General features: G+C 31.6%; 1 protein-coding gene across 1 annotated transcript; it reads right to left on the bottom strand.

Annotated features, from left to right (window-relative positions):
- Positions 1-6,904: 6,904 nt before the first annotated feature.
- On the bottom strand, positions 6,905-18,668 carry LOC127724601 (low-density lipoprotein receptor-like). Its single transcript, XM_052231621.1, has 9 exons — positions 18,600-18,668; positions 18,357-18,424; positions 16,587-16,712; positions 15,581-15,712; positions 13,451-13,576; positions 11,696-11,821; positions 9,676-9,801; positions 8,307-8,432; positions 6,905-7,246 (listed from the first exon to the last, which is right to left on the bottom strand). Exons 2-9 carry the CDS (start codon positions 18,415-18,417, stop codon positions 7,209-7,211), a joined length of 861 nt encoding a protein of 286 aa, XP_052087581.1. The 5' UTR covers positions 18,418-18,424; positions 18,600-18,668; the 3' UTR covers positions 6,905-7,208.
- Between the last annotated feature and the right edge of the window lie 709 nt (positions 18,669-19,377).

The raw sequence follows: 19,377 nt of genomic DNA, 5'->3' as shown, positions 1-19,377 counted from the left end.
AAAGATCAAAGCATGCGAAGCGAAACAGAATATCTTCATTTCAAAGTCAAAAGAAACAAATGTTCGACGTGTTGCAGTTACTATCATCATTTTATACTCCTTGAAATAATTGAACCTAACAAAGAAAAGAAAGAAAATAAGAAAAAAACTATTAAAATCATGGTTGCTCACTACACATCATCAAAAGAAATTTTCACAAATAACAGTAAATTTGGAGTCGGTAAATTTATTAGTGAAACCATAAAATTCAATGACAAAGAACCGCATGAACTTTTTGATGTTGATTCAGAACTTTATCTTGTCAATCCACCAATTTCTACAGCTGACCACACCATACGCAAAAGACTTTATAAGAGATTAGGGGAACGAATGTACGATTTCGGAGCAAACAATTGTGAACATGCAGTTAATTACATACTAACTGGAATATCGAAAAGTTAAGACTCAAGACAAAGATGTGCTGACTTGGTTTCAGCTGCATTAGGTGAACTGAAGGAATTTGGACTTAAATTGGCAATGATGATAGCACTTGTCAGTTCTTTGGCAGGTTCTCTCACGCGATATTCTTATGTAAGATTATTGATCGCAGGCGTAGCTGACCAAAGTTCTAATATTGAAGTCAACGAAACTTGTTCAAATCTGCTAGGTGACAATATCATACTCGAAGCAAAAGTTGTGCTGGACAAACATAGTGAAATACCCTGTTTTTCGGAAATAATATCATCAGAGGATATTATTACAGAAATAAAAGCATCATTAAATAATCCATTTCTATGCAGAATAACCGAACTACTTGCTAAGGAAGCCATAAAAAAGACTTTCTGGTTATCAGTATGTATGTCAGTATCAGTTGAAACAATGTTTTTAATTAAAAGAATAATCTTTGTATATATACCTCTTTTTGAAATTCAGATCAAAAAAGACTTTTTTAGAATGATATTAGTGAGATTAGTTGCAGGATATTTGTCAATCCCAATTGGTATTTTAGGTGGATCGGTAGGGCAAGCCTACTTGTCCCCTCCAGCTTTATATTTTTTTATATTTGCATTTTTTGCCAGTTTAATCACACGTTATATACTAACAATAGTGGCTAGTTGCATGTATGATTTTTTATACTATTGTTTTTGCGAATGTTGCTGTAAAAAATGTAATACGCGTTACTACGGATGTTGTAAAAACATGTGTTGTGACTGTTGTATCTACTGCTGTTCAGATACCGATCAATATAAAGAAAACGATGTGGAAAAAGGCTGCTCTTTAAGTTGTGATAATGATGGAGAAAGTTCGAACAAAAAATATACTTTAAAACAATGTTTATGCTATAGTTTTGCTGCTTTATGCTACTTATTATGTATTGCAGGTATAATTGTTGCCCTTTATTATTTTTTAGACTGATATTTTATGAAAATGTAATAGAAATTTTCAACTTTTTGTTGTCTGTATATTGTAAAATATTCATTATTTTTTATTTCGGTTCAAAGAACTAAGAAAGGGAATTCTCGAAATTACTTTTTTGTACAAATAACCTTGTTTTGCAACATTGAATCTTTATCAATCACCTACGAAAAAATGACAGTTCGATGTAATAAAGAATGAAGATGAATGGAAAAAATAGATATTGACAATGGCATCTTAATGGCCTAGAAAATGTTTGTGAAATTGTTTTCTAAACCAATGGGGTTATTTGTGACAAAGAGATACAGTAAAAAAAGTACATAAAAAATTTAAGAAAATAAAAGCTAAAGCAAGTTATCCTAAAACACGACAAATAAGCAAAAGTACGATACGCAACGTCCATTGATATAGTTAATAGAATGATTTCAGTAGATTGACAGATTATGTGTATACGTTCATATCAGCGATCTAAACAAATTGTATTTATCATTTTTCAAACATGTCAAATGTCTTTGTGATCTTAAATAAACTCATCATAGATACCAGAATTAAAACATTTTACGCCAATCGCGCGTTTCATCTAAAAAGACTCATCAGTGACGCTCAAATAAAAAATGTTAAAAAGGCCAAATAAGGAAGAGCATAAAATTCCGAACGGTTTTGTCAAATACAGTTAAGACATTGTATTGTTCATAATTTAACTGAAATATTGAGCTAGTTTGTAGTCAGTTTTGTTAGGGGACGACCATTTTATCAGGGAGTTGGTTGCAAGAGTAAGACATGAAAGAGAATTACCTTGTCCAAGATAGGATTGAAACGAATATAATGCCCCAAAAATACATGAATTAATTAAGTTCATAAGTAATAAAAAAAATGATTGAGTGACAATGAGTGTAAACGGATATTAGGTTTGCAAAACATCCCATTGCCAAACCTACTGGTTCTGTCATGTGCATTTTTTATTTGAAATTGTTGGGATTCAAATGAGTATATAATCAAGACAAAACATTGAATCAATTGTAAGAAGTCATTTAAAATATTTTCAAGCAGGATTTAAGATAGTTTCTGTTGTTGTAGCATACATTTATGATTTGAGCCTGTTAGTATAAAGATCGTTCAATTTACAATTTTTCAAAAATTAAAACTTTCTCATTTAGTTTTTATGGGACGTCATTTACAAGATCTTGACAACATCGATTGTTGTAAATGTGAAATGTCAGTGAAATGAACAGATTTCTTTTTCATTTGAAAAATAAATCTGTTTTTATTTGACTTAGATAACAAGATATCTAATCATGCTAATTGCAATTAATATATGAACGTATCAAAATGGTAAAATAAAAAAATAACTTATTCATATATTTTAATATCAGAAACGTTTAAAACCTTTAACATCAGCGGTAATTACTTAAAACTCTAGGCGCACTTTAGTGAACTAATGTATGTTCTTTTCTTTAAAACTTAAATTCCATGATTACATATCCAATGAAAATGGCGATGATTTTCAGAATTTGATCTGAGTTTGTCAATAAGATGTTTGGTGGAAATGGATAAAGTTTTGAGAACTAAACTTGTTATATTAAGGTCTGTTAGAGCATTTTGATTAGAAAATGTAAGGAGATGTAAATTTCCTCGATCATTTAGTTAACGGTGATTGGAACATAACATTATGTCAAATACATTGTGTACATATCTTTTCGTTATTTTGTCATTCTCATGTCATTATATTTTGTTTTATGACAGTGTGTTTTGTATCTGTGATATAATCAGAATAAATTTGTTGACAAAAATATATCTTGCATCAATACATTTCTCAAGTAAAATACTTTGATAATCAGAAAAAAATCTTTAGCCGTTACAAAATGAAATCAGTCTACAACATTGTAAAATTGTGTATCACACCCACATTGGGTAAACCCATATATTTTATTATTAACAGACAGCGCTTAACTAGGATCAAGGGAAATTTACACTAAATGAATAAAAAGAAATCTTATTGAAAAAAATATCGAAATAGCATTTAAAAAGCACCATACATTCAGTTTTCAATAACAGAGAGCTGCTCATACAACATCCATAGTTCTAACTGTGTATAAATCAACAAGAAAAGATTGAAGCTGCATTAGCAATGATGATAAGAAGAATAAAAAAGACGAGAATGAGAATTGCTATAATTGCTAGTTTGAAGGACCTTAAATATATATCAATATACAAATGAAATGTTTTGACACGATTGTCAATGAGACAACTCTCCAACAGAGACCAAATGACGTATGAGTTAGAAACTATAGGGCACCGTACAGTTTTCAACCATCAGCAAAACCCATACCGCATAGCAAGCTTGAAAAAGAATTTATGATATACAGCAACAAACACCAATCACTGAATTACATGCGCCTGGCTTGAAATAGGCACATGCAGAATATAGCAGAATTAATCGTGTTTGCGGACGATCAACCTATTTATATGTAAAAAACACATAACATAAAAAGACTTACCAATTTTGTTTTTTTTTGAAAATTAAAAAAAAAAATGTTTGTTTGTGATTAAAGGTATGCGATTTTTGTAATCCTCAATACGTGATTGCATTTTTTATTTTTTATGGTGTTTATGTTGATCGATTTAGTTTTCTTTGTAATGTTTTGTTGACTGTAGTTTGTCTATTTGTCTTTTTTTTACTACGGTACGTCTGTCCACATGCAAACAGAGTCTATTTTGAAAGTTATTCGTTTCCTTCCATTTTCTTTGTCACCTTTATTTACATGTTCTGAATAGGTTTATGAGATTTGAACATAGGTAATCCTCTAACTAAACACTATATCTTAAATACATATAACTTTTATCTGTATTAACATAGTGTTTTTTTTTTTTTTTTTTTTTATTCAACCAAATTCTTATCAAACTAATGTTGATATATCATAACAAACATTGTATGCACATGGTATTATTAGGTTGTCCCCTTGACTGATATTTGTGTTTAGAAATTCGCCTTACGTTCAACAGGATTTATTTGGGGATTTATCTTATTTCAACTGATGTCAGTTATTTTGGGGATAAGAAACATGGTCTTTTTTACTTATCTGTCTAATGTGTAATTCTCAATTTCTTTATAAATAATATTGAAAATGTTTTTTATTTATTGCTCATTCTAACACGTTGATCGTGAAAATGAGCAAAATTGCCATGCTTTAGCGGCATGTCTTCGACGCTTCATAAACGAGGAATGAAATTGTGTGTTCAGACTGGAGTTCAACAACAAGGACATTGATAAAGTGTATTTCGAGCATTGGTATATGTTGTTGTTGGTCCTTACACAAAACAAGACCTTATTCTGGTAAAATTATTGACAAAGGGTTAAGGTTTCGACTTTTCCCATCAAATAGTTGCATAAAAAATGACGGTCAATTACTCATAATGGTAAAAAAATCCTACTAAATATAGAATAATTCTGTAAGAATCAAAGCAGTTTTATATTCTGAAGTTGTAATTGAGGAATGACATCAAAAAAGGTAGAAGTCAAAGAACGCCAAAAAAATATGGTTGAATCAAAATTACATTATATAATGGTCTGCTAAAAATGAAGGCGAACAATGCCACTACATAAAAGAGAGGCGAAAGATACCAGAGTGACATCCAAACGCATAAGTCGAAAATATACTGACAACGCCATGGCTAAAAAAAAAGATAAAGACCAACATACAAACAAGAGTACACAAAACACAACATAGAAAAACTACTGACTGAGCAACACGAACCCCACCACAAACGCTGGGTGATCTCAGGTATTCTTGAAGGGTAAGCCTGCTCCTAATGTGGTATCCGTCGTGTTGCTCATGTTTGTACAAACCCGTTAATAAGTCTAATTCGGTAAGTCTCATTCGTGAAAAGGGGACGAGATCATAGTTACGACATTAGGAGCATATCCACAAAAGAGATTTATCAGTCAAATTGTGTAGAAGCAATTTCGATTTCAAAGCGTCGATATTGTACAAAAGTCAAAAACAACATTTCTCTGAACTCCGGTAAAAAATGTTAAACTCTGGAAGAATAAAACGTATGATGTAATCAACTGCACATGATGAAAAATAAAATAAAAACAACCAAGTTTGAGAGATTTCTATTAGAAGTACTCTAAACAATGGTAAAAGTCTCACTACTCCCATAAGTATTACCAAATCAACCTGACGATATGGTATGGTCAAGAGAATTCCAAGACAAATAATCCAGACATGTATGCAAGCTTTCTGTCTAACGGTCTCTGATAATTGATGTTTTCGGAAGGACGGCTATAAAGATATACATACTATTATCGTATCCACAGCGGTGCGAGCGCGACGGGGAATAATCTTAGGAGATTTTTTTAATACCTCAATATGTCAGCAACAACCCGACATTAATAGTCAAAAGACATATAAAGGTCAACAAAACTTTTTCTATATGGGCAAGTTTGTACAAAATATTAGGTTGTCGGTGGTCGAATGGTTAAAGTTGAGACATTGAAATATGGAACAAGACGGCCTTGACCAGGTATAAGAACATAAAGCATAGAAAATGTTTTTAAACCCTCTCTTTTTACTTTCGATCAGGTCACTTTATATTAGATACGAAGTCTTTATCATAATTAAAAAATATAACAAATAAAAGCAAAGAAAATAATAAACGGGGATCCAAACAACTAAAAGGGATTAAAAAAAACAAAATTCGTCGCATTTAATTTAAAGTCATCAAATTATCAGCAGCTATTCAAAAGATATAAGTTTTAAATTATAAGAATTTTCAAATTTCACATAACTATTTAAGCTCCCAAAAGAAAAATCATTGATACTGGTACAACAATAAAGTTTAAACCTATTTTGTGCATGTAATGTATGTTTGTCTTTTACTTATACATGTTATATATATCGTTTTACTCAAGAAATACCGCAAAAAAAAAGTTTTTTTTTTCATGTTGCTGATGAGGTATATAAAAATATTTAGAAAAATACATCCAACCATCCCACTTAAAACAATATTATATTGTTTGCGTAGTGTGTCCTTACTTTTCGAAAACCATCAGGACTTGACAAAAGTCTAGGAAATTCTAAACAAAAAGCCGATCCTATTGGGTTTTTTCAACTTCTTTTCAGAGCCTCATTGCAGTTGTTTTTTCAATTCGAATATAATTGTATTATCGATTTTATTTAACAATCGTAACTAATGATGTTTTTGTTAACACGTTACGCCCTGAATGACATGGTAATGAATCGCTTTCAATGAGTTCAATGTTTCCTGGGTTTTTTCCGTTTCAAATTTAAAGATTTTAAAGCGTTATTTTATTTTTGGTTATGTTTACTAACAACTCTCTTCTGGAAATTAAGAGATAACTGAATTGTATTTGAAGCTTTGCTTTATTTTACGGTTGCAAAATTTTAAATACAATACGGTTATTTCTATTCTTATGCTTAATAAACAAAACAGTCCATTTTAGTCATTATTTCGTTGTTTTATTTCATTAAATGAATATTCCGCGGCTGTCATTGTTTTTGTCAACTTAACAAGGTGACGTCATATGTAATGTTTCGGCGTCAAATGTAAACACAGGGCGTTTTCAGACTTCTTGTACTCCTCTGGATGTAATAAAATTAGACGATAGAAACATTTTAGGTAACAAATATTAGTTTGCTTATTTATTATGGAAGGAATAACGTGGCAATGCATTCCAGAATTCAAAAATGAATACAGACAGTTAGATAGAGGGTTTTTACGCTTGTTGCCGTCCAATCAGAAGCATTGGTACAATTGAATGCATTATAATAGTGTATTAGCCTGTACTGTTACAAATTTGTTATACTCAAATTCCTGCTCCTTCCATCTGAAATACATAAGACTGTCATGTAACACTAAGTCATACAGCATTGAACATTCTCATGTTATGTTAACTTTATTTTCATTTTGAAATATTTTGTCTGTCGTTTTATTTCATTTTACTTTAATTGGGTTAGTTTTTGTTTCTATTGATTGTTTAGCTTGATATCTGTTGGGTTTAACATGCAATAAGAATATCTATATGTACAAACTATGCTTTTCTTTTAACGACTTCAAATCAAAATGTAAACAAGCTAACATTAACCTTAAACAAGTAAACTATTTCACACATTAACTAATTTCTAGTATGGTAAATATGTTAAACACATTTGCCTCGTCAAACCGCAAAAATAGGGTACCACCGAATGGAGAATGTTTCATATCTGAACTCACAACTCATAAAATTAATGCATTGATGATTAATTTGTACTTAAATTTCAAGAAAAAAAAATGAAATTCCCAATAGTGAACCTTCCCTCATATGAAGCACCATTCCAACATTGCCTTCATATGGAATAAATATATCCCAGTCGGTATGAAAATGAAGACCTTGCATTTCCTGTCATAATTTTCTTGACAGAAGGCTGCTACTTTTAGAAATGCTATATAACGAGGTGTTCCAAAGATAAAGTTTAATCAACCTTTCGGATTTCATAGACCTTATCAAAAATGATGATAACGATTGTGACAGTACCGAATGCAACTGATCACACAATTTTATTGATCATCAGCAACTTTACGGTTTTCATTAATAGAGCAAGAACAGCTTATCCTTATTAGGCAAATAAGTAGTTTTGTAGGGTTCATATAGACTTAGTTATTTTTATTGTACGTTTGGTTTTATCCTCTGCATACAATTTTATTCTAAAAAAAAATCTTTTGATAACTTATGTCTTACTTGTTCATTTTTCAAATTCCTCTTTAGTTGTTAATGCAAAAGATAAACAGGTAATGATTTTACCGTCATTAAATTTATGTGGTAAATTGCAACTTATGTATAGCATCTATAACTTGCATTGTTATTTACGTGAATTCGTTATGTTAAGGGATTACCTCATGTTACTTACCTCTGCATAAAGCCTCGCCTTCGTCCGATTTGTCATAGCAGTCATTATGTCTGTCACACAGGGTCAAATAATCACTGATACACTGTCCATTTTTACATTTTATGTGTCCTGCCTCACATTCTATGGCTATAAAATTCAATGTACTTTCCATGCAACATTTATGAATATGTCAGGACAGAGTAGAAGTATAGTTTTGGTTTAATATCCTCTTGAGTTATTTTCATACTTCAGTTTTTTTTTCACAGCTGATAATTTTATTGGTTCAAAGATTTTTAAGGGACAAGACTTTTTTTTAAATTTTAACAATATTGGACAAAAATAAGTTATTCAAAATGACCCAATATCTTTTATTTAACTTTTTTATATTCTATGAGGGCCTCTGTTGCTGAGTTGTCTCAGTACTTCAACTACTTTTTCGCTAGCCTGTCATCACTGAGGTTGTGAGTTCGAGTCCTTCATATGGTAGGTGCGTTCGACTCCAATCTTAATTGACTAGGATAGTAATTTCTCCTACCGATTTTCAGTGTTTTTCTTCGGGTGCTCCCGATTTCTTTATCGATTAAAACTGGTCACTTCGTTTTTGAAATGGCAAACAGTGCTACAAGTGGCGTAAAAAAACAATTAATTAAATCAATAATTGTATTTGATGGAAAATATGTCACTGCCTTGTCTCATATGCTCATGTTTTTCCTTCTTTCAACTGATTGTTTTCAATATCTCTTAATCAAATGACTGCAATGTATATGTATATGTTTTAATGGTGTTTTTTACTAGGGCAAAATCAATACGAATATAAAAAAGACATATCATTACATAATTATTGTCTATTCGTCCCCTCTGTTTGTAAAAACTTTTTCTGAATGAAAAAAAAATGTCAATCATTCTTAACTTGAAATTAAGTCTACATTTTTTGGCGCAGTATACATTAATAAGATGGTATTATTCGATTAAAAACTAAACTTAGCAGTATGATGAATAAATCCTTGAAAACATTCATTAAATCATAAGGTTGGCGCCTGTTAAAACGTTTACACCCGCTCCATTTTTATGTACCTGTCCTAAGTTATCATGAGCCTGTTCTACAGTGGTTGTCTTTTGATGGTGTGGTTCATATATGTGTCTCATTTTTTCATATAGATTAGACTGTTGTTTTTCCTGTTTGAATTGTTTGAAACTAGTCATTTTGAAACCTTTTGTAGGTAACTGATCGGTGTGAGCCAAGGCTCCATGTGGAAGGCCGTACTTTGACCTATAATTGTAAACTGTTTATACATTATGACTTTAATGGAGAATTGGCACTCATACCACATCTTCTTAATCATATATTCTTTTTGCTTTTCAGCACATATTTGAAAACATATGTCTCTACCTTTACAAAATTCTGTGTTCTCCTCCGACATGTCATTGCAATGATAATATCCATCACACAAATCCATCTTTCTTATACATTGTACTTCGTTACCACACTTTGTCCATCCATCTAGACACTCAAAATCTGAAATAATTACCAAGATATTATGTCATCCAAATAAAAAGAGTAATATTGACCAATGCTCAATCAGTAGAAGTGTAGGACCCGAAAACTGTTACAAGTAGTATGATAAACATGATAAAGGTATTGATACAGTTTGTAGTTACATTATGTCATGTTGTCCTATTTTCAACGACACATAATTATTTCAATTTACAATGCAAAATATTAATAGACTCCCAGACAAAAAAAAACTTTATAATTAACTGTCGAGGTATAAACATGTACTTGTAACGGAGGGTAGAATGATTTAAACTTATATTGCGTTAATAAATATAATGATTGTTAAGATCGGAATATATTTTGTTTTGTCTTTGAAAGTACAAAAACTGTACAAAATCATTATTTATGCATAATCAAATGTGTATTATTTTCATTTATTAAACTTCAAATTATTTTAAATCTCGACACGTGTTTTGTTTTTCATTTATGATGCAACTGTCAATTAAACAAACATTAAAGGTTCTTATAACTCTAAAGCGAAATGTGTTGTATGGCATTTGTAAAATATTTTTTATCCAAATGATATCTTGTGTTAGACTTTTGCCCTTATATGTATATTATTGTCTTAGAAGGAGAAACATTTTTGTTGATATCTAAATAAATCAAATCATTAGCTTCTACAAGTGGTTACTCATTAGATATGTAGTTTATACATTACATATTGAAACCTATATGAATGACACATATAAATTCGAACACCTCATCCACTATTTATGAATGGTTAATTTTGATATGTGAGCCTTTTTTAATTGAGAGTACATATGAATTAAACATTTTTGCATGAAAACTTTTGAAGTATTGTTAATTTAACGCTGTGACAAATAACTCCTCAAATACCAGGTTAATAATTGTGTACGTCAGACGAGCGTTCTTGATACATAAAAACTCCTTCAGTTATGCTCGAATTGGAAATGTAGTACTTGTTGAAGTTTTTTTTCTCAAAATTATGCTTAATTTTAGATACATAAGTTCACAGTTTTAACATAAAGTTGAAAGTACATCGAAACAGTTCTATAATCTTTTACCTAAATAGTACTGTCGATTCATTTATTTTCGTGGGTACCAATTTTTGTGGATTTGGGAAATCTTGCATTTTCGTGGATATTTGACTTCGTGGTTATGGCAAAGTCTGCATATATACTAATTGAAAATTTGTAATTCGTTGTATTTTAAAATTCGTGGTTCCCGGGTTACCACGAAACCCACGAAAATTAGTATCCAACGAATAATATGAATCCACAGTACTACAATACTGAGGTATACAACTGGTACTTCAAATTTATAGTACAAGCCAAGTACATGTGCTGTAACATAATGGTGCTAAAATAATGCAACGGTTTACCTATCTTTTCACTATTGTTTATTTTGTGTATTAAAGATACTGTTCAGAAGTGCAAATTAAAGGTAGCTGTATGACGTGCTACTGTCTCAAATAAGATAATGGAAAAACACCGAGTTCAATATTCCGAATGATAATGAGTTAAAATTACACGAGACAAATTTCATTTGGTATGGTATAATTTTTTTGTAAGATTACTAACTGCTAAGTACAATGCTTGACTCTTGAAAAATGTTATATATCTTCATCTGGACGTATAACAAAAAGTCAAATAATGAAGATACCCAACTCCAAGGAAAATTTAAAACGGAAAGTCCCTTATCAAAGGGCGAAATCAAACACATCAAACGAATGGAAACAAACTGTCATATTCCTGACTTGGTACAGGTACTTTCTTATGTAGAAAACGGCGGATTAAACCTTGTTTATCTTATTTTGTTTTCTTTGTCCTTGTAATACTTGTACGAATTTTCAAATCACCATGATAAACAAGGAAAATAATGTTTATTCCTTTACCTTTACAGAAGTCAATCTGTTCATCTGAATCGTCATTGCAATCTCTATTGCGGTCACACTGAACTCGACCAGGAATACACTGTAGTCCGTCGGCACATTTTACGTCATTTTCTTTACATTCATAATCTGTATATTATTTGTGATAATCTAATGATATATAGTAAGTATACAGGATCATACAAAAATATTAAAAAAGGAAGGCTTGCCCATATGTATTTTCAAATTATTATCTTCTCTCGTCTTCACACGGTTGTCTCATGAAGGACAGGATAACGCTGCCGTAACAACTGAAATAATCCTCGGTGTTTTGAGGTTCGTGTTGCTCATTCTTTAGTTGTTGTTTTGGTCTTTTTAGAAAGGTGCTTGTTTTTTGCTGTTTTTTTTTTTTTTTTGCTATGGCATTGTCAATTTATTCGACTTATGAGTCTGACCATCCTTTTTGTATCCCCTGCCTCTCTTGAATTTAGATGGATATTCTCAATATTCAATAGATAACATTCAAAAATAACTTCTAGATTATCATTATAATATTTTATTTTTTTTTGTAAAACATATCATAAATTACAGATGATTATTTGCTTTTTTATAAAGTTTTACATTTTGTTGCTATTTCAACACAAAGATTCCGGTAATACTACAATTTGTATTGCATTAGGTAGATACTACTGCTCGTGGATTGTCAGTAACCGAAGGAATCATCAGCTCAATAGTCTGTACTTCGGTACTGATATGATTTATGACAAGACTTTGTAAAATAATCAATTTCAAAATTTTAAATTATAAAGAAATTCAAATTTCAACTCATTCAGGCAAAGTTGACCTTAGATTGGTTTATCTTTTATTGTTTGGTCCGTTTTGATCGTATAGCTCTTCAATTGTTTTGGTTCATATAAATTCTTGTTAAATATTCCGCTTTAAGCGTTCCTTATAAAGGTCTATTAAGAAAAGTGCTTCGGATGCAAGATATTTATGAAGTAATGTTTTCATGTTTTAGATGGTGCATTAATTCTTCAAACTTTTAAACTACATGTAACATTGCAAAATGTCACTTGTCTAATGATAATTGACTTGAAAATACACCCAACTATTTGAAGTTAGCTACGAATACTCAACTGGCTGCTATAGAAATAATTCTTCCTAATATCACTTTGAACTATGTATGAAAAGAAGCACAATCCAAATGGACAATTAAGGGTGAAAAATTGACAACCCAATTGACCAAACTAGAAAAGTACGATAATACACAATGCACTTCATAGCAAAAAGCAGTATCAACAAAACAACCCGCCCCCTTTCCCCCAAAACAAAACCAGCAACCCTGACGGTCAGCTCAGGTGCATCTGCAAATTTGCAGATTCTGCCTCACATGTGACACCCGTCATGTGTGCCATGGTAAGAACAAATTTGGCGGTGGGGCCCATTTAGTCAAAATTCAGGAATACAGGAAGTAGTAGTGTTTATGGCAATATGAGCACATCCTTTGCTATCACAGATATACCACACGATAAATTAACTGATGATTGCGTCCGTAAAACTTCTCGAAGGGTAGCCGCAATGTTATCACTTGGAAACTTTGGTTAAATTGCTTCCTTGTAAGTATCAACCCTCTATCAATGATACCACGATAGGTAACGGAAGCCGTAGAATAGCGTATTATCTGTGGGATATTTTCTCTTAATCAGCAAGCAATTTTTCTTAATGTATGTTACATCTTGCAAAATGAAAAAAATGTATCTAAAATAATGCATTCCATACCAAGACACGTTTTCAGTGACTCATCCGATCCATCCGTACAATCCTGATAACCATCACACATATACTTTGCATCTATACACTGTAAACCATCCTGACATTTTCTCATATCCAACCGACAGTCGTAATCTGCGCATGTTAATGGTTGTTTATGATTATCTATTGTTAAACTCGTGAATATTCATAAATATACAATACAGACATGCCAAAACGTGAACCCTTTCATCGGATTGGTAATAAAATACAAGATGGAGCAAGGCTGAAGAAGATTTTCGAGAGTCACAACTCATCAATAAATGAAATATTGTTTACCCCGGCTTTCTCACCCTCGGAATTCTGGATCATGTTCTTTTTTTTGTTGCTGAAACTGGATTAAACTATGACGACGAACAATCATATGGACTTACATCAATTTAATTTTTGAGACAGGCATAATTAATTCATACTCGATTCATACCAAATGCAATTTGCACATTCATCTATAGAAGAGGTATATATTAGCCCTTAGTGGTTACATACCCTGTGGCCTATGATATGGCGTTTATCAGTGAGTATCTCAATCAATTCAGTCTCTAAAAAGCCCTAGCGTAGGTTTATCAGAGTAAACATCATCTAAGTTTCACTGCCATTGTCAATGATAAGTTTACCAAAATATAGCGTCTGCATCTCATCTAAAAGAAAACATGTGTTTGCTGTCTGAGACCCTACGGCATTACAATTATTGTCGATTTTTTACTGCGCCGATTGTGTTCTATTTCCGATAATGATATGTTTAGTTCAGTCTGGATTTGAATGGCGGATGAATCTTGCAGAGCAGGATAGACTTTCCCTGTTAATCAGATCAACGCAACCGGTTTCGATCCGATTTTTTACCTTTATGCTGTGTCCTTGCATCCATTTTTGTTTTGTATATTCAAAATGGTTTCACGAATTTCGAACATTTGTAGACATCCGTTACCTTTATTGATTTTAAAAAATAATATCGGTCTTACTATAAATATATATTTTGCAATATCAATGTAAAGGTTTGTTACTTCAACTTAAATAGATATGAAAAGCCGTTTTATTTAAACAAGACCCCATTTTATATCTAAATGAATATATCACCCACTTATGCTATGCATTGGTTTTTAAAGTATTTCATATCGACCAATAATCACTTTGTTCTAAGGAATAGCATTTTAAAATATAAAACAATACCACAATTCCAATATATGAAATAATGTTGAAATGAAAGAAAAAAATCTGGTGTATGTTTTGTCAAGTTGTTAAATGTTTAAAAAGTAAAAATAACAAAAATACCGAAACACAAAGGAAAAAATCCAAAGAGAAAGACACATATCAAATGGCAAACTCAAAAGCTCAAACATATCAAACAAATGGAAATCAACTGTCCTATTCCTTACTTGATACAGCCATTTTCTTATGTTGAAAATAGTGGATTAAACCTGGTTTAATAGCTAGCTAAACCTCTCAGTAATATAACAGTCGCAAAAAAAATCGATTAAAGTTATGAAAATGCTATATACATAATTTTTTCCTAATATCGCTATGTTCTAAGCACAAAATACCAAAAGGAGAATAAAAAAGGAAAACTGACAACCGTATTGACAAAACAAGAAAAATACGAAAAAACATAATGAACTACATTGAACAAATTGAACAGTGAACAAAACGAACAGCCCCCCTCTCCAAAAATACCAAAAACACCGAGTGTGAGCTGAAAATTGACAAAACCTGCTCCACATGTTGCACTCGTCATGTGATCGATGGTAAGAATAAATTTGGCGGTGGGTCCCATTTAGTCGCAATTTAGAAAAAAAGAGAAAGTAGTGTTTAAGGCAATATGAGCACATCCTTGGTCATCACATATACTCCACACGATAAATTAACTCCTGAATGCATCCGTAAAACTTCTCCAAGGGTGGCAACAACGAAACTCTCGGAATCTTTGGTTGAATTCCTTTCTTGTGATTAGCAACCTTTCTATCAATGATAATATGATAGGTAACGGAAGCTTTATAATATCGTTTTAGCCGTGAGATGTTTTCTCACCATCAGCATTTTTAAAAAGATATGTTAAATTTCTTCAAAATGACAAACAAAAATATCTCTAAACTAATGCATTCATACCAAGACACATTTCCAATGGCAATGACTCATCCGATCCATCCTTACAATCCTGATGTCCATCACACATATGCCTTGCATCTATACACTGTAAACCATCTTTACATTTTCTCATATCCAACTCACAATCATAATCTGCGGATTTTAATGAATGTTAATTATTATCTGTTGTTAAACAGATGAATATTCACCAACGCACAATACAGACATGACAAAACGTGAACCGTATCATCGGGTTGGCAAGAAAAAAACAAGATAGAGCCAGGCTAAAGAACATTGGAGAGTAACTACTTTTACAACGACGGAAATCTGAAGCATATGTTATTTTTTTTTTTTTTTTGCTGACAATGGATTAAAGTATGTCAACGAGTAATCATAGGGACTTCCATGAACGTATGTTTAAGACACGGATAATTGAATTTCACCAGAGTTTTACTCTACAAACTTTATTGGCCCCAAATGCAATTGGCACATTCATCTATAGAACAGGTAAATATAAGCTCCAGGTGTTTACCAATACGTATCTCAATCAAGTTAGTCTTCAGAAGCTCCTATCGTATGGTTATAAGAGTGAACAAAAAAAAATTGCTTTTAATTTTGGTGTGTTTGAATATTTACCACTTTGATCTAAGGAATGACATTTCAAAATATAAAATTAGTACCAAACATCGAATAAAAGAAAAATTGTAAAAAATTAAAATAAAAACAAATGTGATGTATGTTTTGTCATATATTTATTGTAATGTCTTTATTTTTTTATTTGATGTGTTCTACTAATATATATTACAGGAACTTCTTAATCTTGAGTTTCGTTTCTTTTTTTTTTATTTTGATTGAATTGCTTCCTTGTGAGCAGATACCCCCCATCAATGATATTATGATAGGTAACGAAAGACCAATAATATCGTATTAGCCTTGAGATGATTTCTCTCCATCATCAAATTTAAAAAAATAAATGTTACTTTTTTGCAAAATAAAAAAAAGATATCTAAAATTATGCATTCCATACCTCGACACATTTCCAGTGACTCATCCGATCCATCTTTACAATCCTGCTGACCATCACACATATACTTTGCCTCTATGCACAGTGAACTACCTGGACATTTTTTCATATCCCTTACACAGCCATGATCTGCAAGTAAATGTTTGTTAATGATTATATAATTGTTAAACACATGAATATTCATAAACATAAATTACAAAATAACGTAAACCCTATGATCGGGTTGGCAAGAAAATAAACATGATACAGCCAGGCTGAAGAAGAATCGAGAGTCACTACTTATCAATACATGAAATTGTGTTTACACTTTTGCACCCACAGAAATTGAATCATGTGGTTTTTTTTAATGAAATTGTATTAAACTATTATAACGAGCAATCATAAGGACCTTACATGAATATCTTTTTACGACAGGCATAATATAATTTTCACCACGTTTGTACATATCGAACTTGATCCATAGAAGAGGTATATATTAACTCCAAGTGATAATATACCCTCTGCCTTATTGTATGGCGTTTACCAGTAAGTATCTCATTAATTTACTCTCTTTCATATTAAAATCATTCGGACTTGATGAACAGGGATCTTATAACGTAAACATTATTAAAGTAGGCTTATCGATTGAGGTTTATTCCTATTATGACAACTTTGATTCAATCTGGACTCGCATGGCAAATCATTCTTGCAGAGATGGAGTTACTCATCCTGTTGATCAGATCAACGCAAATGGTTTCGCTCCGGTATTTTGTACATTCAACATTTATGTATTTGTTTTTGATGTTTGATGGTTTCGGTTGGATAATATGTTATGTCTTATCGTTTGTAGTCCAAATAATTATAAAATTGCCTTTCAATACAATCATTGTCATGAAAATTATTTGGACGAGTATTGTGAAAATAATTGTATATAGTTCCAGATTGCATGTTAGTTACGTAAGCACGTCATTGTTTGTGATATCCTGTGGTGTTTGTCGTTGATGGAATATGTTCGTTGTTGTTCTGCGGTTTGCATGTTGTGTCGACTATTATATTATTTGTTTGTGCGTTTCTCTGTGATGAATGTTCCTTGCGTGTGTTTGTGTTGTATTTCTGTCACGTAGTCATTGTCATATAAGCGGGAGGTTTGGCTAGCCATTAAACCAGGTTCAACTCACCATCTTTTCTCAAAATGTCCTGTACCAAGTCAGGAGTATGGCAGTTGTTATCAAATAGTTCGTTTCTATGTATGTTGGCGTTTGTTATTGTTGCACTTCAGTGTTCCTGTTGTTCCTTTGATTTCCGGCCCTCGGTTTTAGTTTGTAACCCGGATTTGTTTTCCTCAATCGATTTATGACTTTTGAACACCGGTATACTACTGTTGCCTTTATTTAACCCATTATGTTGTCTCTTACCTTTTTTGAATACTCAAAATATATTCACAAATTTCGAACATTTATAGACTACTATTGCCTCCTTTGATCATAATAAATAATATCAGTCATTCTGAAAATACATATTTGGCAATAGAAGTGTAGAATTTTTTTTTACTTCAATTTACAATTTCCAAGTTCGTATTTTCACCATTATTCCGTCGGCTTTGGTATTGTCTGTCCCCTCTTGGTTTATGTTTTTTAATTTCCTCTTTGTTTCTTTTATAATATGCAACTTCTCGTAAGCCATGTAAGGTACCATTATAAACCTCATCGTAGCTTACAATTTATGCTTTGCTGATATATTATGTATGTTTTATATTACACAGATATAAAAAAAGATAGATAGAAATGCCATTACCTGCTATTGTTAAACTTCTGCATAAAATGAAGACTAATATTCTTAGAGAAAAAAAGTGCATTCTTATCCTGAAACAATAGAAAAACAGTTTAAAAATATCGCACAACTTAGTGTGATTGTTTAAACTCTAAAAATGCTAACAATAAAGTTGAACTTTTGTGTCACTCTAATGTAAATATCTTATTTTAAACTTAATCACTTTATATGGACGCCAAAGTGTTGATAATGAAACAAAACACTTACCGTTGGTAACAATGCGTTTACGTTGAATTTTACAAGAAAATACAACTCAAGACTTCCTGAAGTGAAAATGTAAATATGATATATAAAGGTCATGATTCAAATTAAGACAGTTTATATCAGAGTTTAAAATTGTCATTTATATGATATGTAAAACGTCTGCTTTTAATTGGTAAATTCGTCAAATTAAAATAATCATCGTCACGATAATTTAACATTAGTAATCGCATTTATCTTCAGTTTGTAAGTATAAATCAAGGATTACTTTACAGACAATATTTTCAGTCCTCAAAACAAAAGGATAGTTCCTTTATTTCGATCATTAAATTCAAACACGTGTTTTTATTTTTATGTAAATTCTTAAAAAAGACTTTCGAAACAGTTAGAAGACACCATATGTTTCCTGCTAGCTGAATATAAAATGAAGGTATCCCTGGCTTGGTATATGTCTCGGATTTCGATTGGCTAATGAAAAGTCACTAAATAACCCATAGCCCGAGTTTCACTAGCCCATATTAGTCAACCTGGAGAACTTGACGCTCGCGTTCCGTATTTTCGTTGTTTTACCACGTGAAAAATCGTATTATGTATGTACGTAGATTATCCATGATATCTGTGATTACATATGTAATCCACTTACAATTTTCTTCCATTATGTCGATCATTTGCATTCATTTTAGTAAATGCATCACTTTGCTACCACGTTGTTAATGGACAGGACTACTAAGCTAGTTAGGCACATGACTAACGTTGACATCAAGCTTTCTACGACATAACGCAT

The sequence above is a fragment of the Mytilus californianus genome, unplaced genomic scaffold (genome assembly GCF_021869535.1).
Source record: "Mytilus californianus isolate M0D057914Y unplaced genomic scaffold, xbMytCali1.0.p SCAF_14, whole genome shotgun sequence".
In the NCBI taxonomy this organism is placed as follows: Eukaryota; Metazoa; Mollusca; class Bivalvia; order Mytilida; family Mytilidae; genus Mytilus; species Mytilus californianus.
Note: the sequence above shows the minus strand (reverse complement) of the source record. Positions and strands in the feature narration are given on the sequence as shown.

Bases quoted from the DNA above. Each gene is read 5' to 3' on its own strand.
- LOC127724601 (XM_052231621.1), bottom strand. From the start codon at position 18,417: ATGCACTTTTTTTCTCTAAGAATATTAGTCTTCATTTTATGCAGAAGT. The intron at 15,713-16,586 runs GTATGGAATGCA...TAAAATCCGCAG, and splicing joins GTCACTGGAAATGTGTCGAG to ATTATGATTGTGAGTTGGAT. The intron at 7,247-8,306 runs GTAAGTAACATG...TATGTATTTCAG, and splicing joins AGGCGAGGCTTTATGCAGAG to ATGGAAGGAGCAGGAATTTG.